This window comes from Melopsittacus undulatus, chromosome 7 (genome assembly GCF_012275295.1).
Source record: "Melopsittacus undulatus isolate bMelUnd1 chromosome 7, bMelUnd1.mat.Z, whole genome shotgun sequence".
Taxonomy (NCBI): domain Eukaryota; kingdom Metazoa; phylum Chordata; class Aves; order Psittaciformes; family Psittaculidae; genus Melopsittacus; species Melopsittacus undulatus.
Window position 1 is genome coordinate 23963208 of NC_047533.1, and position 26637 is coordinate 23989844.

Consider the following 26637-nt stretch of genomic DNA (forward strand, 5'->3'; position numbering starts at 1 on the left):
GATAGTATATGTGGTGATAAATCATTACACTCTGAAGACAGAAACAAATTGTTCATGTTCTTGTATCAGCTCTAGACAGATACCTTCCAGCATAAACAGCAGTATAGTACTGTCCTTGGAAATGAGTAATACTGGAATATGACATATGTTTCATTATAAATTAAAGCTGTGAAAAGTTATATCTTAATGTTCATCTAAACTAATAGTACCCTTACACAGTTGTGACTCATATGTTTGAAAGTTCAAGGACATAATAAAAACAGAATACAAAATTATTTTAGCTCTCCAGACACTGAGAGGACAGAGGCTGTGGAAATCAATAGACATTGAAAAAAACCTGTAATTTTACTACATGTTTACTTCCTTATAGGGAGGAGTAGGATATTTTTCTTTTAATGAGATGTTTCATCTTTAGTGTTTATCATTCTGAGTGTGAACGGAGTGATACTATTGTAGTAGGCCAAAAGTAATTAACTTCTGTTAAGACCTACAGGGTTAAAAAGAGCTTTTAAGGATGCCTTCTTAAACAATGTGCATGAACTCACACATAAAATCTGAGACAGAAAGTGACATGAATCAGTTCTCATGGGTAGCATAACACAGTGCTTCATTCTGACTGATTTGTACATAAAACTTTGTGAGTGATCTTTTGAAAGTGGAGACTGAAAAATTTGCCATCATACATCTTTTGTAACAAATTAATAACTGAAGACAACATCTTAGAAATTCTGAATTGTGGACTAGTGTAAGTGGAAAGAGTTTACCTGCATTCAGAGGCTTACATGTGAGTTAAGATACAGTTCAGATGTATTTACCAGCTTTACTGTAGCAAATTCATACAAGAGGCCATTTCTTACTGGGACTAGAAGGAAGGAATAGGAGATCCTATTCTGTACAGTAGTCTATCCTTCCTATACACTAATAGCAGTGTGTAAGAAGACCACTCTAAAACATCCCTTTGGTAAAAGTCGTACCTTCCTAGGCCAATCTCTTTTGTCAGTCCTGCTGTCACATAAAACTGACTTTAGTATCTGCTAAAAATATTTTATAGGAAATATTTATGTAGGTGCATTATTTATGCAAGTAGGTCCTAAAAATAATATACTTCCCATTTTGTGGCCTGTGGACTACATGGCTCTTTAAGGCTGTGTATGGAATTGTCCTTCTTATTTTTCTTTTGTTGTAATTGGTGGCAAAATTCATTATATGTATTTGTAGCTGATGTTGCTTTTGAGCACATAAGCAAGATTATTTGATGATTAGCAATTACCACTGGGAAAAACACACTTAGAATACGACTGAAATATTTTATTAGAGAGGTTCATCAAAAAAGAAGTTAGATATTTCAGCTCTAAAATTTCACCTCTGCACATGTGATGTAGTCCCAAATTTTATTATTTCCTAGACATGCAAACCCAGAAAGTAATAAAACCTGTCATACCTACAGCACTACCCATAAAACAACAGAAATGATGTGTATTTTTGCAGCTGTTGCGCGAAGCTAAAGAAAAAGAGAAACAGAGGAGGGCCCAGCAAGTTACAGTTGAAAGAACAGCCCATTATGGACTACTCTTTGATGAATTCCAAGGTTTGTCTCATCTTGAAGCTCTGGAAATCCTGTCAAATGAAAGTGAAGTTCAGGTACAGTATGCAAACAGCATAAATCAAAATGGTTGGAAAATAATAGATCTTTACATTAGTTTTACTCTGCAGCTGCATGTGAAATGAACAGTAAGTTTTCCATCAACTCCAAAGAAAATTGGATTGGTTCCATGGGCCAGTCCTTGGCTTCAGGAAATCAGTCTAAATACATCTAAAGTTTAACTCCAAGATTAACTCAAACAGCTTCCTAACTTAAGGTTATTTTTGTTAGGTTCATATTTAGTGTGTATTTATCAGCTTGTGACATTATGCAGATGTTTTCAGAATTTGCAAGGAGGTTGAAGTCATTTGGTTTTGTATCAGGCAGAAATTGCAGACCTACTACACAAGTCCAATTCCCTAATAAATATTCTAAAAATCATACACACATGCACAAAGTACTATAAGCTTGAGACCTATACTGACAGCCCAAAAACCACAGGAGGAGTGCAAGGGACTGAAGGCACTGCTAATGTCCTATGTGTTTCTAATAGCAGGGATTTAAAAATGTTTTTAAGCTTTTATTTTAAAAGTTTCCATTTAAAAAAGTTCCCAATGAATCCTATGAAATGGGTAATGTTATAGGGAGGGACCAAAAAGTCCTTCACAGTCTGAATCAGGTCTTCTAGCTTTACCTTGCATTTAACTCTGAGCATATGAGCTGTATACATGAAGGAGCAGTAAGAAGTTAACGTAAGAAAATTATATCTTTCTTCAGTCTCATGAGCCATTCTGCACATCTGGAAAGCAAGATCTAAAAACAAAAACCTTGAAACAAACCCAAAAGTAACATTCTGTATCAAAGGGGAGAAAGCATTTCTGTTGGCTTCCATAGGCAGAGACTGTGATCATGGGATTAACACCATGTAGCTGTAGTGCAAACATACAGCGATTCAAAGAATCTCTTTCCATCCCTCTTAGGCATGCTCATCTATTAGGTATGCAGGAACTTGCAGGTCCCTGAGACATGCAAAGACCTGTCAATATATTCTTCAGAACTGGTAGACTGTCAATAATTTTGGTTGCATGTTGAAGAAGAGGAGACAGGTTTCTTTTTCCAGCTCTTCCTGTGACTGCTCAGACTAACCATGAACTCTGCCTGTGCTATTTTTGCTTGCCGTCTTCATCCAAACAATCCCCAAGTGCTTATTGCAGTTTCCAGTTACACCATAGATTTATAGTTCTAAACTAATGCGCTGGGAGAAAGTAGAGACCTGATGATCTTGCAAGGCTGGTGTAGTTTCTGTGATACTCAACAAATCTTGTTGGTGAGAATTAAAAATGTGTCTACAGTGGAAGATTCGAGCATAGTGGAAGTTTCTGTTTCCTAGCCTGTTTTGGTATCAGGCTCCAAATTAGCACTTAAGAAATGCTCTGTTTTGATGGGGAATGCTTACTTTTTCTTTCAAAATGTCCTTTCATTTACAGATTCAGTCATACTTAGCAACACTTGATGGAGAGCAGTTGGAGACTGTGAAAACTGATTTAATTGCTATAAAAGAGATCTTTGTTCCAAAGGAATCAGATGTTGAAGTGGTGCAGGCACAGAAAGGTAATTAGAAATACAGAGACTTAACCACATGGGTAATTGTTACTTCTGTATATAGTAATTTGAAATGCTACAATCCAAAATATAATTCCTGATATCTAATATTCTTCATAAGGTAGTCACTAAAATTAATATACTAGAAGTTCTGGAAGCTAATCAATGCTTCATTTTTAATTTATATGGTAATTGAACTGTGAGATGTAGAAAATACTACATGAGGAAGTATTATATTTCTTTGCTTTGCTGTCAGTGAAAGCAAAACAAAAATAAGAAGGGAAAATAATAATCTTTTGGATAACTGAGCTTTTCTTACAGAATCTGTTTATGAAATGTGTAATCTGAAAGTTTTGAAGTCTTTAGCAATGCTTTTCCTGTTTAGCAACTTCATCCTCACTTTGCATCCTCCCTTGCTAGATAGGGAAAAAATTAGAGTGTAATAAAGAGACTTAATAATCCTGAACTTTTTGAGGGGAAGTCACTTTGAAACATAGTGGCAATGCTGCTTTCTAGGTATTGTTTGGCAAGACATGGGGTGTGGAATGTGAAAAATAAGTTAAAGCAACAGAAGCATGCTGCAACTATGACCTAGTGCAAAGCATTGAAGGCAACAGGACAGGCATGGCTGCCTGTAGATCAGCTTACAAAGGTTACAATAAAATCAATTAGGAGCAAAATAAGTGTCTTAAACAGGTCCGAAATGTTGGCATTCCCCAGAACAGAAGGATAAAAAACTTAAAGTCACCATAGTTCACTTCTACAGGCCTTTGAGATCCATACCAGACCTCTTCTAGCTGATAGAAACAACTCCTTTGATCTGATTGAGGACTGGCTTATGCCATTGAACACTATATTGTTGTGTTTCAGGAGCAAACAGATATCTCTTCTACATCTTCTTGATCTTCTCAGGGGTCCTTTGCCCTTAAACCTCCATTGTGGTTTCTCTAGCCTTCAGAAAAGTTAGAAAAGATGGAGATTAACTAATGGTGTTTGAAAATATTAAATCTTATTTAGCCACTGAGCAGTATTTGAAAACAAGTTAATTACCACTTATTGCCAATTTATTACCACTTTCTCATCACCCAAATAATGGTATTTGTATGGTGTCAATTGCCAGTGCTATACATAAAAAACCGGTACTTTTGCATTCCCATGTTTGGAAGGAGTACCCTAGACTCTCAGAATCCCATTTAGACATGGTAGTGCTGCTTTTAGTTGCTAATCTAAACTCTTTCAGTCCTGCAGAAGGAGAAATAACTGCAGCAATCTTCAGAGGAGTGTTTTGTGAAAAGGATTTGGGCTTGTTCTTGGCAACCTTGAAACTGGAATTTTGAGGGTTTTTTCTTTTTGCATCTTTGCTTAACAGCTGGACAGGTACTAAATCAATATGAAAAGACATAAAGGAAAAGACATTTTCTGACACAAGTAGGAGAAGGCCAAATGCATACCCTTCTCTCTTCTCTTGTTTTCCCTTTGATTATGCAACCCTTCCATGTATTTTTCACTGCAGCTTCTTTTCCTTTCAGTTGTTTATGAAATAATGAGAGAATATATGAAAAAGTAGTTTTTCTTACACACTGAAAGCCATTAACACCAAAAATTTCTTCTGTGAGGTTAAGGGAGATGGGAACCAAAGTGAGTATTAAACTGAATATGCCAGTTATCAAAAATTTGGGTAAGTTTACATTGATCCAGTGAACTGTTTACCAGTTTTCATCATGCTGCAGTTTATAAAATGATTTGGCATTGCTTTGAGAACGAGTGAATTCAATGTATCCAAGAGGTGCTGTGTTGCAAAACCTGAAAAATCATATTGCCAAAATTTTCTGATACGGGCAGCAATGAAATGAACTCTGTGCTTCTCTTTGGCCTGCCAGAATACAGTCTTCTTGGCCTGTTCCCCTGTTGTTAAGAGGAAAGCTCAGTCTCTTGGTCATTGCAGGTGAGCAGTTCTTCATGCTAAATACTAATTTATTTTCTAGCACCAAAGATGACCCTGCCCATGTCAGGGGGGTTGGAACTAGATGATCTTAAGGTCCTTTCCAACCCTAACCATTTTGTGATTCTGTAGGCACTCTCTTCACAAGTAAGGGTGAGATGTCCTTTCTTCTAGCAGAGTATAATCTGAGCATCAGATTACACCACCTTTCCACATGTTGCATGGTACTGTAGATTGTAGGCAGTTCTACCAAAACCCCTAAACTCCTTGGAGTGTAATGGCCTTCCACTTTTAAGCCTGGTACTGATGATTTAAATAAATCAAATCAAATTTGCATGCCAGTTGGAAAAACTGGCCCTACCTAATAGATAAACAAAAAATAGTCAGAATACAGCAAGACATGAAATTAATTTTTGAAATAGCTAGACTTTGACCAGGCTCAGTATGGGGATTTTGACCTTTTAGTGTCATCAGGCTTAAAAAATTGATTTTATTTTTATTCCTTCAGGAAATGTTAATTAAGAATCCAAACTCAGTAAGTTCAGGTGAACAGACCCAACTAAAATCCCAACTTTTAGGAACTTTGAGTGTCTTAAAATACGGCAACTGTAAGCAGTCAAAGGGATATATATAGTAATGATGAAATTCAAATACTAATGATATTTGTCTTTGCTCAAAAATCTTGTGAAGTAAAAGTGCATATAATTTAAGGCTCATTACTCCAAAGCAGAACAGAAAACATTCTTCATCGAAGCAAATCACAATCCTAAAACAGATAGGAAAGACATCTCTAGGTGTGGTTTGCAGACAGAGCAATAGACAAAATGTTTTCCAGTATGTTTCCTCTGAAACTCACTTGTATCTGGCTCCGCTGCAGTTTTTATTCCTTGGTTTGAAAGAACAGATTAGTGTCTTCAGTTGTTTTGTGGGTCATGTATTGTTAGATAACTAAGGATCATACAGCTTCTTCTCCTCTTATCTGTTTTTGTGAAACTTAATGGAATTTAGAACGGGATAAAAAGAGTAGTGGAAGAGCCAGGCTAGCATATCAGGTTTTGCAGGTATCTCTCTTGCTTGTTCTCTTCTTTGAGCGTACACACGCACACACCCACACATCCCTTTCTTTCACCACAGTCACTGTTTTTCAAGTGCCAGAGTGCCTGGGGAAACTGTTTGACTAGATGTATTTGATTGTGTAAAATATTATAGTGATAACACCCTAACAGAAATTGTCTTGTTTTTTCTTGCAGCAGGTATGGGAGAAGAGTTTGTCAGCATGCTCACTGAACTGCTCTTTGAATTGCACGTTGCTGCTACTCCTGACAAACTCAATAAGGTTAGCATCTGTTAAGTGAGCTACCTTCTGTTTCTTCAACAAAGAGAGAAGGCTTTGTTCTCAAATCTGATGCAGAGCAGTACCTAGCTCAGTGCAGACAGTTCAGAAAGAAAAGTACAGGAGGGTGGGACTAAAATGATGAATACAGAAAAGCTTTCAGAAGAGCGATTAGTAAGGCAATACAGTCACAGTGACTAGCTAGCACAATGGGCCCTGTCAGAAAGCCTTGACCTAGGGATGTCTCAGCAGAATAGAGTTCATGAGCACAGCAGATTTGGTCTTACATACTGGGAACAAAGGTCAGGTTCAGAATTATTTTTCTTGCTCATCGTGTTTATTCTTCTAAGGAACTTCTCCAGACCGTCCTAGCCAGAAGCGAAGTCTTGGCTTTATCCCATCTAGCTTCAATCATCTAAAAGTTAGACAGCTAGAAGCTAGTCACATCTCAAGTCACATTTGTATTAGGCCCATTTAAAGGTGATTCACCTGCTTATCTTAGGCTCAGATGAATCTTTATCTCTCTAGCTGCATATTTAGACTTTGGATAACTAGTTTAGGCTTAAGGCATAACATTTAATTTAACTTCATGTTAAAAAGAGACATCATAAATATCCTACTAACCTTAACAGTAGCCTGAAGTTGTGTAGAACTTCAAGGCTTTTCCACTTTGATCTACTTTCATGCCTGGCAGGGCAGCTAAAGATAAATGGTTTTCTATTTCTTTTTCCTTTAAGAATTTAGTATATCTCTCTTACCTCTCCGGTATCTTTTTTTTTTTTTCCTTTTTTATACCAACTTCTTATTTTCATTATTTTGGTAAATTATGTAAATTTGTTTGAAAGATGCCTCCTAAAGCTGAAATATTAGTAACTTTGTTTTTAATGCCATTTCTATGTGCTGGTTAGGAGTATCCATCTTTAAACAGGCAGAAATGCTTCTCCCCACAATTTCTTAAATATACACTTATTCCACACAGAGGCTTTATATGTTTAAACTTCTAAATGTAAAAAGGAAATATTAAATATACTGTAAATTAATGTTCAGAACCATAATTTGATAATCCATATTTGAACTGAACTTTGGGGTTGGGTTCTTTGCTTGACAGGCTAGGAAAAAAGCTCATGAGTGGCTAGAAGAAGCCACTTTTCCCACACCAGTAGACATAGAAGAGAAGGTAAAAGAAAAACCTGGAGAACCTGATGAAGAAAGCACTGAAAAAGAAGAAAAAACTGACAGTGATAAACCAGAAATAAATAAAAACAAAACTGTGGAGGTAATTAGCTTTTAGAGGATAAGTTTCATTAAGCAAATTGTTATATTTTGATAAGATTATTTTTTATCGTTGTGTGTCAGTGTTATGCATTGTCCTTATTTTTTAAACTCATGGAACTATTAAGAAATATTAACATATAACTACTCGCTGTAAACCCAGTAGGAAACTAACTTACATTAGTATTTTTGCTGTTAGTCTGCTCCTGTAAGAAAATATCAAAGTAGCAGGTTCTCTGCTTAATACGTTGGGTTTATTTTTTCATATCTGTGCTTTTGTGTGTATGCATATGTATGCACAACATACAGCACAGCAAGCTGAGAGATTCTGTGGTGTAGCTATGATAGCATATTGCATTCTTTGGCATCTCTTTGTCCAAGTGACAGTACATGGAAGAAGTTCTCCAACTATTTAAACTCTTGAGCAGTTTAAATAACAAACAGACAAACCAGAAATATTCCTTAGGCAACTCACAAGTGTTCATTCTCTTTAGGAAAGATAATTCTTAAGGCTAAAAGCATTGTGTCCATTTAGGTAACCCCTCTTGTTGATAAGGTTGATTTTGATTGAATATTTTATACCAAGTTACAGAAATACTAAATGTAGTTGGTACCTTTGTCAAGATTTTTTTAATGAATTCTAATAAAGAAATTATCTCTTATGTTTTCTTTCAAAAAAGGCCCAAAGAAGGAGGCAGAGTTATACTGTATATATTACTGATTTTTACATGATTGCAAATTTCCAGCTGGTGAATGACCTGGGGAAAAGTGTAGTGCCATAGTGCTGGGCAGAATTTTCATCGTTGAGGAAAAAAGCCACTTTTTTAGCGGGAATATTATCCATTTCTACTCTTGAGAGTGATATGAGGGATGACTCAGTACTTTTCACTCCAGATGAAATTAATTATGACTTATTCTAGACTTAAGGGATCTTTGTATTTGTTAGGACTAAGTTTAAAAGTGCTATGCTAGAAAATCTGAGAGCCTAACCTAGTTTCCATACAAATAAATGGTAGACTTGTTCTTATTAGATTTTCAGGATGAGGATAAGGTCTGTGTTTTATAATGTGTGGATATTTAATTTTCCAGTATTGCTTGTGAGGATGACATTATAGCTGATATTACTTCACTGTGTTTGTGGTGGCATTTCCAATTGGGGCATGGAGGGCTCTGATGTTTCAGATTCTTTCCTATGTATATATCTATACATATAGTTATCAGTGTTGTTATTATTGGTTGTATTATTTCCTGGTTTAAATTTAAGGAAATCTACATGCTGTCCATCGAAAGTCTGGCCGAGGTAACTGCTCGTTGTATTGAACAGCTTCATAAAGTAGCAGAGCTAATTCTGCATGGGCAGGAAGTAGAAAAAACAGCTCAAGATCAAGCAAAAGTACTGACAAGGTGAGTAATACAAACATTTGCTTAAAACTCATGAAGGTCTGTTCAGTTTTTGCACCTGAGGCACACTAAGTTCATGGATCAACAAACAGCACTGGTTTTAAGGGTCCTGGTGGTACATCTTCTCATGTAATCAAGTTATGTAGGCTACCTGTCATTTTCTGACATGGCCAACATATGTATGTTTACAAAAACATGTCTTATTCACAGTCTGAAAGTCCTTTCTGCTCCAGCAAGTGAAAGTACTTGCTAATTTGGGTTGCATTTCCTATGCATGCAGTTTGCTTTTAGAGTGTATAATGCAGTCATCTTATTTGCCAGTAGAGTTTCATTATCTACAGTTTATCTGCCAAAAATACAGAAGTCAGTCTGCAGCTCTAATCAAGACCACATTTGTCAGCAACAGTAAACAAAACATACATAAATTGAAGAAGCTGGTTTATCTAGTGGGACTCAAAATTCAGATCTCAAGCTCTCTGCAGTAATCAATTCTACTGATTTCAGTGGGTTTTGACATTAAGGTGTGGTAACCACTTGAGTTTAATAATTTACGTTAAGTAAGTAAATTATTTAAGCAAGCGTTTATCCTCAGGAGTGCTAGTAACAATAGCAAAGGCCATAAGAAACACTTCAGTCTAAAACAATGTACTTGAGCAAGTATTTTTTCCAATTAGAGCTAAGGTATGGTGCACTTTGTAGGAAGAGGTTCTAGGTGATACATTTTGTGACTGTTTAACAAAACAGTGAAAGGTCTAGGAGCAGAACTAGATTTCCTTGTTTGCTTATATTTTAACCACAAGGGTACTTCCTTTTTAGTACATTTAGAGTAGATATTTTATTGCTTAGATAGGAAACTTCTCACTGCTCTCATTGAAGTTTGATTTATTTCCAGTAGAATTTCTAGTTGTATTGCTGCAATCATCAGGAAAACAACAGTTAAACTAGAAGTTTGGACTTTAACAAATGGAAAAATTGCCCTATCAAAAAGACCAGCATTTGAGCCAACATGACATCAGTTTGCTGCTGTAGTCAGCCATGGATTTTTCAGCAGAGGAATGTAAAAACTATATCATGACAAAGTCTACCCCAAAATATTTAAAAGCTTACTACAAGCAAAATTCCCCTAACATTCTTGGCTTCTAAGATAAAGTGTGTGCCTGGGACAGTCATAGGGGCTTTACCCATTAATTGGACAAGGATGCATTTTTATATTTGTCTCTCTTTTTTAAACCAGCTTAACAAATGCCATGTGCAATGAAGTTTCATCTTTATCCAAGAAGTTTTCCGATTCTGTAACAGCAGCTGGGGTAAGAAAAAAGTAATTTTTTGTAGCATTTGGGCTGTTTTAGCATAGTTCACTTCTTGAAACTGAAATTGTAACCTGGGTCTGGTGGCTTGACCTAAGGTACCAGCAAAATGGGCACTTCTTTCCTCAGATCAAGAACACAGAGCATTTTTACAGCAAATTCACAGTTGCAGAGAGTTTATAAGTCTCAACAGACTTCAGTGTGTCCCCTGCCTTCTAAAAACTCTCTCATTTTTCCCAATTGCCACTCAGAAACTCTTACCTTCTTGTACTGAAAGGGCTCCACATTTGAAGTCCCACAGCTTGATGATATTTTCTTCTCCTACTCAGCTTATCCCTTTTGAATACATTTGTGTAAAAGCCATTAACAGATTCCAGCACCTTAAGATGGCTTCATTAGCCTTTGCTAATTCCCCTGTACTAGGGCCACTTGTTTTCAAATGGCTCAAGAGGTTAGAAAATCTCTTTGGTTGCCCATCTTAAAAAAACAAAACCAAAACCAAACCACTCCATTTTATATGTCAAGATACTTCATTTAGGAGCATTCATTTATCTGTTAACAGCTTTGCTAGAAATAATATCCTGCCTTTCAAGATGTTTCAAAGATGAGTGATGGATATCTGAGTATTTTAGCAGGATCCAGAGGGAAAAACTGTGTTGTTGCTGAACTTGTTCTGTAAACATGAGAGAAAAACAAACTCTGGCTCTTCTGATTACTCCATGAAAATGTGAAAGTACATCAAAGGAAATTTTCCCAGTTCTCCCATAAGCTTTTCCAGCAAATCTCTGAGCATTTTTTTCGGAGTTATTTGTGGAGAATATGATTTATTGGGTTGCTTTTATTCTGAATAATTTACATTCCTTCCCATTACTCTGGAAGAAACTGCTTATTTTGCATTTTATGATTGTATTTTAGCATATCTTTGTGTGACAGTTGCAATAAGTACATGCACAGATATATAAAAATAAATTGCTCATGAAATATTAAGCTGGCCTAGCTCAGAAAACTGGAACCTAAAGCTTTTGCTAGCACTGCACTGGGGTTTGTTCTTGTCAACTCTGTACTGAATTTTCAGTTTTAGGACAAGATTGTTTTTGTGGACGTTTGTGTGGACACAAAAAAGATTGAGCACAAAGACATTTTCCACTGCTAAAATACTCTCTAGAAGATACTTTTAGAAGGGCAGTCTGGTGATCTTCATGTGCTGTCCCATCCCTGTAAGCTTTTGGAGGAGGATGTGGGCCTTCTGCTCATCAGGATCAGTAGGAAAGCAAGGAGCACCTGTCACACTGTAGAACTGTAGAAAACCCACATCTTCCTGAACGTCCCAGGGTTTCAATTTCCTCCTTAGCCTGCCAACAGCACCCAGGTTTGCAAACACATTCCAGTATCCTGCAAAGTGCAGTGACTCGTGGGAAACTGAGAAATGGCTTAGAATGGGAAGTACTATTTTTTTCTAACATAATGCCATCCTTATGGCTGTGTAATAGAGGCAGTAGCTGTAGTGGTGGTTGTACACATAATCTATAATGTTGGCAATATTGCTGAGTGAGTAGTAATGCAGAAGTGCAGAAGTAAGAAATAGCAGCTTTGCTTGCTACGCAAGATTTCTTTCAAACTTCAAATTATTGATTCATACAATCAATAGTATTTAATTGATGCTCCTGTCTATCTGTTTCAGTTTATTGACAATCAACTAAACAGTGCACTTCATAATGGATTTTCTAGTAACTTACAGTAGTATTGCTCTTCTTTTATCTAACTGTCTTCCCTTTGATTCTGCAATCTTTCTCCAAGCTAAAATAAAGATGTTTCATGTTTCTTTAAATCTGTAATATGAAACCTACAAGGTTGTAAGGAAATCCTTCAGTTAAATTAATTAGTATTGTGTTTCCTTTACTCTCATAAAGCCCACTGTTTGGTACTGAAAGAAAGCAGATCTTGCTGGAGCTGGAGGTTACTGTCTTTCTAAAAACAGTGGAAATAAAGAAAGGAACAAGCTTTTACCATTTTAAAAAGCTGAGAAGTTGATGAATCCTGGTTTCCTAGCCTCTAATATTGTTACTGTTCATTCTGTATGCACTGTACATACCTTACAGGCAGGTGGCAAGAGGATGGGGCTGGACATGGTTCCCAGCAACAGGATAAGGGGCAACAGGTACAACCTGAAACACAGGAAGTTCCATCTGAATATAAGGAAAACCTTCTTTATGTTGAGGGTGGCATTAGCACTGGAACAGGCTGCCCAGAGAGGTTGTAGGGTCTCCTCTGTAGATATTCTGATCACAGAATCACAGAATCCCGAGGGTTGGAAGGGACCTCAAAAGGTCATCTAGTCCAACCCCCCTGCAAGAGCAGGGTAACCCAGAGTACATCACACAGGAACTTGTCCAGGCGGGCCTTGAATATCTCCAACGTAGGAGACTCCACAATCCCCCTGGGCAACCTGTTCCAGTGCTCTGTCACTCTTACAGTAAAGAAGTTCTTCCTGATGTTCACATGGAACCTCCTATGCTCCAGTTTACACCCATTGCCCCTTGTTCTATCACTGGATATCACTGAAAAAAAACCTAGCTCCATCATCCTGACACCCACCCTTTACATATTTGTTAACATTGATGATCCTTCTTGAATGAGATCCTGTGTAATCTGCTTTAGCAGGGGGTGGGACTGGATGATCTCCAGAGGTCCCTTCCAGTCCCAGACATTCTGTGATTCTGTGTACCCATTGTTATTCCTATCTGGTGGTGGAGAAAAATGCTATGTTTACTGGCCAGCCTGCATTATCCAGCTCAACATACATTGCTTCCAGTTTGGGGATCTGAGTTCCACCTGTTTTTCCTCCTGTAACGGAGCTGCTCTGGACCTTTCATTTCCTCCTAACCACAGATATTTGTGAAACTCCTAAAAATTTCATTTTCCTCCTGACCTGTATTTTTCCTTCTTGTTTCCTTGAAAATTAAAAAATTTTGGGAGAGTTAAAAAGGGCACTGACAGACACATGGACAGATAATGTCACATAAATCTCACATCCATAGGAAACCAGGCAATTTCAAACTCCATAAATTAATAAAAAAGTAAACCCCTCAGCCTGTTTTAGTTCATTGTACTCAATGATAGAAATATGCAGGGTCTACTGAATTGTGTATTAAATGTAGATGTGGTTATCAGAAATACTATGACAAACAGCATGAATAAGAATCAAGATGAAGCAAGACCTTTATAGAATTCATAAAACCACATCTCAGATATCAGTATATTTCTGTTAAATGTATTTCATGTCCTGGCATTTCATTCTATTTTCTGGTTTACAGAGCAGTATGAAGGCAGAGGTTCTTAACCCTATCATCAACAGTGTGCTATTAGAGGTAAGCCTTCACTTATTTCATGTTGGGAAATGTTCTAGTAAAATGATTTTGAAATGAAACAGTCACATTTGTATCTGAAGAAAGACCTATATAAACAGTAACAACAATATAATTCTGGCTGTTCAGTGCTAGCTCATACATCTCTTGGTTTTGTGTTTAGCCTCTCCCACAAATACTATAGTAGTAATATTGGAGATATTTCATTTCGGAACATCATTTTAGTGAAGATTCTAAAGAACTGTATGACTAAAGTGAGACTGGCCAGCTCTGAAGTTCTGCTGCTGTCAAAGCTCAGCAGACACTTCCCAATGTTCTCTTTAGCTCTTTTCTAACCTATTCACAAGTTGCCTGGAATAAGTGTGTTCTTACTGTTTTATTACCTCCTTCAAGTATTGCAAAGTATTTCTGATTCACAGATAGTTTCAGGCTATTCTTTTGTTTAAAATTTGTATTGCAATTGTATTACAGTGCTTCCCATTCGCAGGCATTTAGATTTCTACAGAGTCACAATCTAACAGCAGAGCAGGCTTTGGTCAGCAAAGGGATAACCACGTGTCAGACATCACCACAGTGTTCATGAGTGATTTAGTTTATTAGATGCCATGATCTATGAGTGACCTCTTCTATTAGACGTATCAGAAAAGCACAGTGAGTAAAATGTGCCTCAGTTTTACTGAGAAGAGAGGTCAAGAGAGAGTAATATGCTCATGAAGTACTAAAACGTGTATTATCTGCAGCACAAATTCTTTTAACTCTGCTAATTAGATCACACTTCTCTTCAAACATAAATAAACATAAAAGTAGTGACTACAGATTGTCATTCTGTATCTAATAGCTGTGTTCCCTTAACAATGTTTTACAATAAGCAGTTTTGCATTGAATTAACAGTACCTTTAAGAAAAAACATGGAAAGTTGAATAGAGCTGTAGCAAAGATTACTATGTGGTTCTTCTTGTTACAGGGTAAATTTGCTGTTACAGCTGACATATTTTTCCATGCCTCAGGAACTGCAAAATCTGGGAGTGTCCAGAATTATGGAATATGATGTTTTGTACTTCTTACATCTCATATTTGTATACAAATACATATTAGTACAGCCTAGGGTCATGGGAAATTACAAACCACTAAACTGCTATGTTCAGTAGTAGAAATACCAAAAATAGCACTGTGTGTTAAAACCAGTACAATAATTCAAACTTAATTTTAGTAATACTTCTTCCATCTACGGCAAATTCAAACTTAGCTCTGTTGATGGAGAGACTAACTGGTTTGTATTTAAAAAATCAAATCTACTTCTGAACACTGGCATTTTATCCTACTCACATTACAAACAAATCTGTCCAAGAGTTCAAACTCAGGGGAAATCAGATTTTTATGTAGTGATTCAGGCTATCCTTTTTAGCTGTAAATTGTTGTAGTTTAGCATTTTTATTATCTGCAGTCTAAAATCTTGTGTGAATCCATATGCTAATGTAGCATGATGCTGATGTAAAACAAAAAATATTGTAATTGAAAATATGATTCCTGAAGTACATGACAACTCTACTGATGAATCACGTTTTCTCTCCCCATTAGGGTTGCAACAGTACTACTTATATTCAGGATGCTTTCCAGCTATTGCTTCCAGTTCTGCAAATTTCCCATATCCAGACAAGTTGTTTGAAAGCACAAGAGTGACAGTTTCCCAGCAGCTGTCACCATCGGGCTTAACAGAAACCACAGACCTGATGCCTTTTAATGCATGCAGGTAGAAGAGATGGTACAAGAGATGGCTGGCCGCTTTGAGTCCTTTGAAGACTCTAAATGCAGTTTTGCACATACAATATTGAACAACATTTTAAAACTCATCAGACTTTTAGGCTTCAGAAGTAGTTAGTAAAGTGAGTAATTTCTTTTCCACTAGAGTATATCCTTTGCAGGAATTTAAAATTAAGTTTATTGATACTAGCTTTGACATAAACACAGTTTCTAAAAGTTGACGTTTCAGTTGTGTTCCATGTATGAAGTGAATTGGAACATAAAGCTGTTTAAAACATTTCAGCCCAAATGACCATTTCTGTTGTTTGCATCCTGTCAGTTAAAAATGTATACTTCAAAAGCTGGTTTCATTATTTAATTTGAGGCAACATGAACAAATTATCATAGTGCTGTGCTCATTAAATATTGCTTACAGTAGCAAGCAGTAATATCATAATAATATGTACCACCTACACAGCACTTTGTATTAAAAGAGTTGTACAGTAATAAGTATGAACTTTGCTAAATGAAAATTATGGAGGATCTGCATAAAGAATTATACTGAAAAGAAATGTTCTGAGCCAGTTAAGAGTGCTAAGCTCTGTATTTGCTGACCCATAATTTTTTGTTTATGTCTGTTTCTTCGTTCCAACAGCTGAAAAACATTGCAGTCTGAAGTAATCTTTTTAATATGCAAGGGATAGAAAATTTCCCTTTTGTTTGGCAATTGAAACACCCCCAAAATAACCTCCTCTCAGATGCATCACCAGGTTAGCGCTTTGGGGTTTAATTTAGGTTTTAAACATTGTGAACCTTTTATCAAATGGAGTTACTGATACCAATAATTCAGCTGTACAGGTTTTGGGCACAGAAGAGAAGTTGTGAAAACAAGTTAAAGAGAATTGCTTTGGGTGGGGAGGTCATAAGTCAACTTTTCTCTGGGGCAGTAGTTACACAGAGCATAAATGAGCAGCAAGAATGATGTTTCATGATAACACAGTAACCATGATTTTGTCTATATCCTTAGCTTAAAATCCTGAACTAGGAACCTCAGAATTTGTTCAGGTTAGTTTACCTTGTAGACAAGAACATCCCAGTATTTTATGTAGCCTCTTCTCCTGGATTGTCATTGTTTATTATGATTCTTTCAGCTATTTTGTATTTTTTTCCACTTGATACACACATGGGATGTATTTAAATGCTATTTAATTGTAGTTAACATCTGAATGTTTTTTACTATAGAAGCAAGTTCATACATCATAAAAATAATGAAATGGAGAACAAGGAAATACTATGCTGGTTTTTAGGAGAGAGAATCCGTGTTTCTGCTTTGCACATGATAACTTTTTTTGAGACCAAATAAGAGACGAGAGAAAGGTCTCTCTGTGTTTTACAGTGTTGTGATTCCTGTTCTGCTGTCACACACATTGTGACTTTTCCTTCTTTTGTTACTTAGAGATGGAATTTTCACTATCCCCAAAGTAAGGTTGGTTACATATAATCTATTTTCTGCCACCCTGTAACTGAACAGATTTGAGATCTTTCTGGGTAAGTAGAAGGGGTACAGACTTCAAATCCACTTGCACAAAATGTAAAAAAAAAACACCTTACAGCAATGTGAACGAAAATAAGAAAAAGCCCCTTGGCAGCTGCAAAGGCAAACAAAGCTTGACATTCATTGGTATTTATGCCATATTGAACAGCTAACATTACCTTAACATGGGAGGAAGTGGGTCGTAAGACAGTGTGACCAGTCAGCAGACTCACTAGCCTAGAGGTAGGAATCAGCTCCCACCAACCATCACGCCCACCACACTTCTATTTGGCATGACTTTATTTCTCAAAGCATCACTTCAAAAATGTATTACAAAATAATGTTGATACAAAACACTTCACCTCTGACTTCTACACTTTGAGGGGAATAAGCGAACTCTTCTCTAGTCATACTGCCTGGCAGCTGGCAGACACACACACCTGTGCTTGTTTGGCCAGAGGTCTTTCTTCTGTACACACTGCGACCCAGGAGAACAGCTCATCAGTGCCATTAGTGAGATTATTGTGTATGGAGCAAAATACATATGCTTCATAACATCAGTGGAAGCATTCAATAGCTTGTAAAAAGTCCTTGTTTAAGGTGTGTGTTTCTGTTGTTCTGTATTGGCAAGCAGAATATAGTACCTGGTTAAAGCTTGTTTATTTTTTCAAAGACAGTAAAGAAAAGTCTAATGTTTTCACCTATCAATCATTACAACCTTATTTTTACTTTAATTTGATCATTATTTTTCATCAAGAATCCTTTCTGTTCACTTTGGAGTGCTGCTCTGCATTAGGTATCTGTAAAGATCATATTACTGCCAAATGAATCACAGAACATGGCAGTAGCTATTCCACATCAGTCCTAATCTAAGTTAGTGTTTTCTGACATAAATTGATTTAGTTACTTTTTATATTGATCTTTTTTTTTTCTCTGAACTGCAATGCAGAATATATAGTGTTAAACCTGCCAGAAAAAAGTGTTGGCTAATGGTGGTGCCTTTTAGCAGAGCCTGAATAATATAGTATTAGAAGCCTCAGGGGATAATGTTTGCAGTGGTTGAGGGGCATTCATAAGACAAAGATTGCTTGTCTGAGATACTGCTTACTAGGGGTTTCACTGTCTTGCTGAAATTATGTATGTATTGAATAAAGTACCTTACCCTGAAGTAAAAGAAGCCATAAAAAATAACAGGGAGACAAAGTATTTACATCCATACAATGTACAAAGGAAAATAGGGCAAAATATGAGAATATGATTACTCCATCTGATCTCAGATGCAGTCATCTTGCCTTAGGAAAACTGAATGTTGTATCTTTACATCAGTTTTAGGTAAATAATATTTCAGTAGAAAAGTACCGTGTGGATGTAACCAGAATTTTTTATTTACACAGATTTGTATTTTTCCATCAGTCAAATAAATGATTTTAGAGACTGAACTGAGACAGTATACCAAAAAAAGAATGTTTTGAAGAATAATGTGGTGGAAGGATGCACTCAGTGAAGTCTTTCACTTTGTGATTTACCTTTGGAATGATGAGTGATTTTCCTGAGAGTCTGGCAAAACCGGATGTTGCCTTAAGCTTTTAAGGGACAGTGCTTTTCCTTTCATCACCACCTTTTCCTAGGTCAGTATGCTGAGTGTGCCTTGGCACTTGTCAAACTATGAGGTTTTAGATAGTTATTTAAGAAATAACCTAGACTGTGAAGATCACCTGTTCTTTCAAGCAGCTCTGGGATTTGTGGCATTCCATTCACTTGATGCAGACACAAAGAAAGCAGGCTTTTGCACTCACTAACCTGAGAAATTTATCAAGATGAAACTTAAACCAGTGTCTGCAGACCTACAGCCTTGTAGATGATCCACTGTTATAAGCATCACTGAAAGATGACCTAGAAGTAAACTGTTAGACAAGTAATTTGCTCTGTTTGTATATTAGAGGTATTTGCTGTTTTATTTTTTTTTAGGCAGACAAACCAAAGCAAGCTGTAAGTTGTTTGCTGCTTTTTAGGGTATGGTCTGTTCATGTGTAAACATCTCTTCCCCATGATTTGCTCCTCCACCCCAGCATCCATTGCTTGTGACAGCTAAACAAAAGAGCTGTCTCTTCCACTTTTTTCATGCTGTTTAGATCATCCACTGAAGCCATTAATATCTTCCTCTAAAATGTGACTCAATCTTATAGTACAACGTTGCAATCATTACAAGCTGAGATGCTTTTTAATGATGTTTCCAGAGTCACCCACCAGTCAGGATTCATAAATACTTTAATGAGGCTGAAATATCCCAGTGTTTGGAGTGATAAATACAGATTTCCACCATTTTTCTGATTCCCAGAAGTATTTTTAGCGTGCAGGCAGTCACCCAGTGCATAGGATTATCTTTGAGACATTGCAGTTCTATTTCAAATGACAGCCCTGTCCTTACTGTTAGTCTCAAAAGAATGTAGACAGTAGAAAAGGACTTCCCTAAGATCTTTCTAAAACCTCTCAGAGCAAGGCTTAACATAACACCATCAGCCTGTCTGACCTACTTTGGAATTCTTACAGCCTGACTGGAAAAGCCCCTGCACATTCAACACTCTTTTTCTGTCTCTGGTCAACCTGTGTTGCTGAAGCTGGTTTTAGTGTGTGACCTGTGTATTTTCCATGCTCTGACTCCTACTTCAGCATCCAGTATTGACAATGTGTAGTTATAGAATTAAAATATTGAAATAAAATGTCAAAATGGAGCTGTTAAAAAGATGGGGGAAGGAAAATGATTTTCAAAGGAAAAGAAAGAAAAAAGGTTGTGCTTCCTGGAAATAGAAACAGTTTTCAAGGTTGAATTAGAGAAAAGGCTCTCTCACTGAATTTTTCAGCATTGTTCAGGATAAACAAGAGATGACATCTGATTAGTTCCAGGGCACTTCTGCAGTAAAATGAAAATTTGCATGAACTTGAAGGAAATAAGAGAAAGAGCTCAAAGGAAAGGTGGTGGCTAATTGGATCACTGTGGACCTGGAGTGTCCATTCTTCTGCTGCCTGCACCCCAGCAGTCCCTGGGCACACATCTGCTAAGAACTCCCATCAGTCTCTTTGCAGTCTTTTTGAAGAGGAGCTGTGCCAGACACAAAGCAGAGCACGAGCTGTGCATTCTGCCTTTAGAACATTTTGCCCAAGGAGTGAAAGAATATTTCTTATGTAACGCAATAACATGCAAAAACACTGCAGTGAGGACTACTCATGATTCTTAGTAAACTGAATTTGCTGTAAAGAGGAAGACATGAGGATGCTGCTCACAGAAATGTGTGCTATTTCTCTCCTGTGCTACAGGGTGGAGGCTGAAAGGCATTTGACAAAAGGGCGCAGTTCTGGAGTCAGACTGGTGCCACCTAGATGAAAGCCAGAACAGAGTGTTAACTTTTTAAACACCTTTAGAAGCCTCTCAACCCGTTTACCAGGCTTGGAAACATGCAGTCCCACTGTTCCTGCCCTTGCTTATCCCAGACACTGTCAGCAGCTGATACGATGTTGGCATTTAAGATGCTCTTGCCTTTCCTCCAGCCCCTTTACCAGGTCTGCCCCACTGCCATGTTGCATGTTTTCAGAGGCCACCAGTTCTGCCTTTCCCAACAGTTTTGTTCACCCCACTCTTTTCCACCTTTATGTCTACTTCTCACTGCTGGCTTCTGAGGTTCTTCCTTCCTGTCTGTCCATCATCTTGTGCTTGAGGGGCTGCACCAGGACATCCTTTCTCTCACATTTTCAGTTTTGAACAGGCCAGAGATAAAGACAAGGGGCTAAGATGACATGGAAGGAGAGAAACCCAACTGGATCTCAGGAGAAAATGGGAAGACACTACACTGGTTGCTTTTTTAGCCCCCTCCTTCCTTCTCCAGTGTAAGTCTGGAGTCCTGGAACTGCCCTGGGACTGCCCAAGGTCCACTTCAACCTGAATTACCTTAGGATTACATTTTTTTCTCACCATTCTTGCCAATGTATCCCCCTTCTCCCACTGCTTCCTGTAGTTTGGGTCATACTTGCAAGACACAGTGCGTTCTATTCAACAGAGATTAAAAGCTTGTAGGAGCATTTTGGGCTTACTTGTTCTTGGTGGTTTTAAAGGTAACTTGGAAGATGGAACCTGCCAGGGTAGTAAAGCCAAACACTTATAGAACTGTAGGGTAACTGAGGGTAATACACTAGTAAGTCACAGTTTAGCTACCCAAGGAGAAGGATAGAGAGAGGTTATAGTCACCAAGAATAATAGAGTTAAATTATAGGAGAAAGGGAATTAAATTGGGGTCACAAGAGCAGGGCTGTCTCTGTCAACAAGATCTCTGGGTTACCAAAGGGGAAGACTGATAGATAATGCCATGCTTTGATATATTCAAACAGTGACTAAAGTGGCCTTAGCAGTTCTGCAGTGTTCTGAGGTAGATATGTCTCCATCTGCAAACTGCTGTTTCACAGTTAGAAAGGAACAAAACAAAAACCAAAAAACAAACCAGAAACAAATTGTGAGGTTTATTTTATAGACTGTATTAAAAAATCCATTTCTGAAAAGGTTTAACTTATCACCGCCTATAAGCAATAAAGCCTCAAAAGCCCCCAAATCAAAGAAGTCAGTATTTTTCTCTGATTTTTTTATGAGATGGTAACAAACAATAGAAATGAATGCTTCAGACTTACCCAACCAAATAGAAAAAATTCCATATGGCCTCAAATCACTCAGAAAGCTAATGTTCACAACTATTCCTATTAAATCAGAGTGGTTTGGTGTGGTACATTGACGGGAGAAGCAATTTCAGAAAGCTTCAGGAGGGAAAAAGCTATATAAATGTAAGGGATGGAGGTTATGAAGTATTAACATGGCGCTAAATTGCTGTATATCATATTTGCAATGGGCAGTTTACAATCTGTTCATCCTGATGGATTTAGCTCAGGGGAGTCTCAAATCCTGGCTCTGCAATTTCTGTCTCTGGCTTGTAATTGATGTACCCACAAATTGTACCCACAAATAATGCGTGTGTGTGTGAGCACCAAATGAGTCTGGACTCTGTGCATCCCAAACAGATCTGTCGCACTCAGAGGAGCAGGAATAAATGGAAAGGAAGGAAAAGTTCCAGGAGATAATGAGTCTGAATACTAATGACCTCAGCCAGTACAAAAGATAGAAATGCAATTTATCAAAAAGTACAAAAGGTATTTGTGTCTTAATGTGTTATTAAAAACAATAACAATTTTGTGGTTTGAAGCCACATTATTGTTTTTCTGCATTTATTTCTTTATCATCTAAGATGTTGCAGAATTTCCGGTCTCCTAGTCTACAGGAGACATTAAAATGTAGTGCTCAATACCCTCCTTCTGTGATCTTTCAGCCACCTTTCTCAACAGCCAGGTATTGTATCTTTTAAGCATGTTAATCATCTAAAATATTAATTGTACTGAAAACTGTGCTTGTTTCATGAAAATAGAGGATAATTTCTGTCTTTCAACAGACTTTCTTATTCTATGGAGAATATAAAATATTCTCTGATAGAAAATGAAATAATTACAAGGTTTTTATCACAGCTGTATGATTAAGTATAAATCCCAAATGAACTGAAAATAGATGTAAAATCCATACTCTGCTACTGAAGTTGTTTCTATGGCAAAACATGTTTGTCCCTCATGTTTTTTTAATACCAAATAGTTTTGGTCATGGACAAAATGGAGCTTCTCAAGTAAAATGCACAGTTGGCATTCTCATGAAAAGGCAGGTAACAGCTCCCCAAACTGGAAATAGAGATGCTTTCCTCTGTGGTGCGTGTATGATGTGTCTTCTTTCATCGCAGAGTAATGATGCTTCACATGACGATATCTGAAGCTAAAGAAAACAGTATCAGAAAAAAAGAGGATGTTAATCAGGTCTTTCCTAATTTATCATAAATGTTATTCTTTTGACTTTCACAGCAATGAATTCCCCTCTTTCTTAATAAACAAAGCAACATTGTAACTAAGAGGCAGGCAGAATAGATTATACACATCAGATTGGAACAGAAGATCAAGGAATGACACCTGCCAGCAGAACAGTGGGTTAGGTACCTGCCCCAAGAGACCATAATAGTGGAATCGGAGTGAGAAGCACTGGATTGTACTCACTTCCAGGGAAGTGTGGCAATGTCGGAGTGGCAAAGCCAAAAGCTGCCCTAGAGAGCACCCATCCCATCCACCTGGTTGGAGTGCTCCAGAAGGATGTCTGTCCCTCAGTTGTCTCAGGCTGGCTTTCTGCAGCACATCCCCATCTATACACAGCTCAGTCTGGAACTGTTTTTTTAAAGGTAGATGGTGACTGGTCTCATTCCTTCAAATAACTGAACAGGCTTCCCTCTTTTCCTCCCTCCAGGCAGCTAGGTGAGGGGAGAAGTTTTGTGTGAGATCTGCCTCCACTCCCAGATCTCTTGCTCTGTGTCAGCTCCTGGGCATCAATTCATGAGCTTCTCTTTGTGCAGCTAAGTGTTCAGAAGTGAATCTGGGATATTAACAAGATCTACTGCATCTGATCCAAAATAAGCTAAACTGTCCTAACGAGGGAAAATAAAAATAGACCAATGCAAATCACCAGCTGGACAAAAGAACTTGCAGACCTGTGCCCAGCTCCATTTCCCATATTATACTTGTATACAGTGGGACAAATTTGGAAATAAGGAAATAAGAGCAGCTTTCTCCATATTCCTAAGTGAAAAATACTCCTCAGTAATCATCAGTGAGACTTGGGAAATTTAGACCACAGCTCCCACAGTAACATGTGGTGAGGAACCTTGACATAAGAAAATGTCCAGATCCCACTCAAGCTCGTCTTGGTTTTTAAGGAATTATGCAATGCCAGGTGGTATGGGGGGAAGTACAGGATTTTGTTACTTCTTACACCGAGTGAAAAAGCAAATGTAGCTCGTCTCCCATTCTGGTAGTTCATGTAGTTGCAAGCCCAATAACATCTGTCTTCCTTTTCCTTTACATCATAAGAACTGGAATAAGAAGGGTTCCTTGGCTGTAAAATCATACTGGAGGCAGCAGCTGCTGAAGTGAGCTAGAAAATGACAAGCGTAGGCAGGATACAATGCATCAAAAATTGATGCTGGCTGATGGAACAGTGGGTTTAAACAGCCTGCACAGTGCCCATTACAGCCCAGTTCTGCGAGCAAGCCAGAGTGTTTCCCTTCAAAAACCTCCCAGTGTCTGTTCTGGAGAGAAACACAACCTGGCGTGCGCTTCATGCAGAGCCCAACAACTGTGCCAACTGCCCTGGAATGCGCTTGGCAGTCTGATTCTGTGAGCTCTTGAGTACTGAGAGGAGTTTTCATTTTAGTGCCTGATTAAGACTTGAATCTAATGGAAGCAGAAACAGAGGAGGAAGTGTCCTTCATAGCATTAAAAAACTAAACATGTAATTGAGTGACTGCATACAGTCCTGAAAACAATTTAAAGCTGCATATGGACATAAATCTTTTTTCATAGTTATCTACAGGAATTCATGAAAGCATAAAAAATGATGTCTTACTGTAATGGCTAACTGGCAAACCCAGTACATCAGTACTAGCAGGATCTTCTGACTGCAGCTGCGTCCCCCCCTCCATTTCCTGATGATTTTAACCGCAGTACTATCACTTCTGAGCACTGAACTGATGCTTTTCAGAAGAAGTGTCAAAAGCATAATTGGAAGGGTCCCAGCAATTTCAAAGAACACCTACTGTTCTTCACAAATCCATGCATGATTTATAAACACAGCTTAACTGTAATCTTTCTCTTGCTCCTGACTACACTTGGCATGTGCCTCTGCTAGAATGTTTTGAACTGTGAGTTCCACTGTTTCCCTAGCACAATTTGTTTCTTCTGCTGTTTCTGTGGGCGTCTTGCTTGAAGACAGATGAGAGAGGGATTATTTTAAATACAAAAACATTTTTGTAAAGCCACAATCACACAAGGAAAAGCAGGCAGAGAATATTTCTAGTTGCCTTTTCTGTTTGTGCTAGTCAGTTCTGCAATGATGGCATTTAAAGACCACTGCAGGAAGGCCACAGGGCCTGAATCAAAGCCCAGACAATATCCCTGCATTGAATTTCCATAGAGTCATAGAACAGTTTGGGTTGGAAGGGACCTTAAAGATCATCCAGTTCCCAACCCCCTGCCACACAGAGGGATACCTTCCCCGAGACCAGGTTGCTCAAAGCCCCATTCAATCTGGCCTCGAACACTGCCAGGGATGGAGCAGCCACATGTTCCTCGGGCAACCTGTTCCAGTGTCTCACCACCCTCACAGGGAGGAACTTCTTCCTAATGCCTAATCTGAATCTACCCTTCTCTAGTTTAAAACCATTCTTCCTTGTCCTATCACTACATGTCCTTGTAAAAAGTCCCTCTCCAGATTTCTTGGAGTCTCTCTTCAGATACTGGAAGCTGCTCTAAGGTCTCCCTGGAGCCTTCTCTTCTCCAGACTGAACAAGCCCAGCTCTCTCAGCCTGTCTTCACAGTAGTGGTGCTCCAGCCCCCACATCCTCAATTTTCCTGGTATTAGACTGGCATCTGCACAATTAAATTTCTAAGTTCTATGGGAGGGTATCCTCACAAAATGACAGCAATGATGTCCCTCTGTGAATGTAGCTGGATATGAATCAGCCCCTCATACACTTACTGAGGTCTTGTGTTAACCGCCCCACATGGGGCATTTTGTGTCCATGGGCTTTTAGGTTGTAAGAGAGGAAAGGGGCCCATCAACTTCTTTTATTTGACAATTTCTGTGAAAGAGATTTTCACCTTTTTAGCCATACACATGCTTCCCCTGTGCATCATCCCTGTCAGTTACCTGTCACATACCTTATGTTCCAATTTTGTGATCTATTTCACCTAAAAATAAGATTGTGCCTTAAATTTTGTATTCAATGGGAGATTAACTTGACTTATCTAACTATGCCACTACACTGTCATTCAGGAAGAAATGCAGAGACGTGCAGCACTTTACATGTTCAAGGATCTCAAAGCTCATCACAAAGAGAAAAGGAAGTGCTGATGGCAAAAGGCAGTGTGCTAAAAATCATTGTCCCTTGCTGATGTGGAACTTTCGTTAGCTTTTATGCAGCCTTTGGCACATCCACTGGATTTGTTAAGAGAATTAATGGGAGGCAGGACACTAAGATTTTGTCATCTTGTCCTTGGGGCATTCACTGTCAAAGAGATTGATGCAGTAAATAAAGGGTTCAGGCTAATAGAGAGAACTTTGTGTGAATTTGATCCAGCAACAGCTCAGAGTAGGATACTGGAAGCTCTTTACAACAACAAAAGAAGCCCACAACAGTTGGCTTTAAGACACTGAATTTTCCTTCTTTTCTCATAAAATGGCGACACTTCATCCAGAAACTGTCAGGTCTGTATCTGTCTCTAATTCCTGCAAATAAGAGAATACTGCTCTGTCCCCAGCCATTCACACTCCTTTTGATTCAGAGAATACAACATGCTCCTCCCCAAATGGGCAGAGCACAGAAGTACTGCAGGAGAGGGCTCACGGTCACTCTGCATGACATACACATGATGTTCATTC

General features: G+C 38.1%; 2 protein-coding genes across 6 annotated transcripts in view; one reads left to right on the forward strand and one right to left on the reverse strand.

Moving 5' to 3' along the window:
- Window positions 1–21684, forward strand: part of FAM114A1 (family with sequence similarity 114 member A1) — a 37032-nt gene extending 15348 nt beyond the window's left edge. For 3 of the 5 annotated variants that reach the window (XM_013129072.3, XM_031048923.2, XM_031048924.2), the window contains 8 exons: window positions 1489–1641; window positions 3070–3193; window positions 6380–6462; window positions 7568–7735; window positions 8996–9135; window positions 10367–10439; window positions 13754–13807; window positions 15383–21684. In XM_013129072.3, the coding sequence (XP_012984526.1) occupies window positions 1489–1641; window positions 3070–3193; window positions 6380–6462; window positions 7568–7735; window positions 8996–9135; window positions 10367–10439; window positions 13754–13807; window positions 15383–15484 (897 nt within the window). In that variant the 3' untranslated portion in view covers window positions 15485–21684. Of the gene's footprint in view, window positions 1–1488; window positions 1642–3069; window positions 3194–6376; window positions 6463–7567; window positions 7736–8995; window positions 9136–10366; window positions 10440–13753; window positions 13808–15382 lie in introns of all 5 variants that reach the window. The other 2 variants (XM_031048922.2, XM_031048921.2) reach the window with 1 other exon arrangement.
- A 1173-nt stretch (window positions 21685–22857) lies between these two features.
- Window positions 22858–26637, reverse strand: part of TMEM156 (transmembrane protein 156) — a 28279-nt gene continuing 24499 nt past the window's right edge. The window contains exon 8 of the mRNA XM_031048925.1: window positions 22858–22929. Within this exon, the coding sequence (XP_030904785.1) occupies window positions 22910–22929 (20 nt within the window). The 3' untranslated portion in view covers window positions 22858–22909. The remainder of the gene's footprint in view (window positions 22930–26637) is intronic.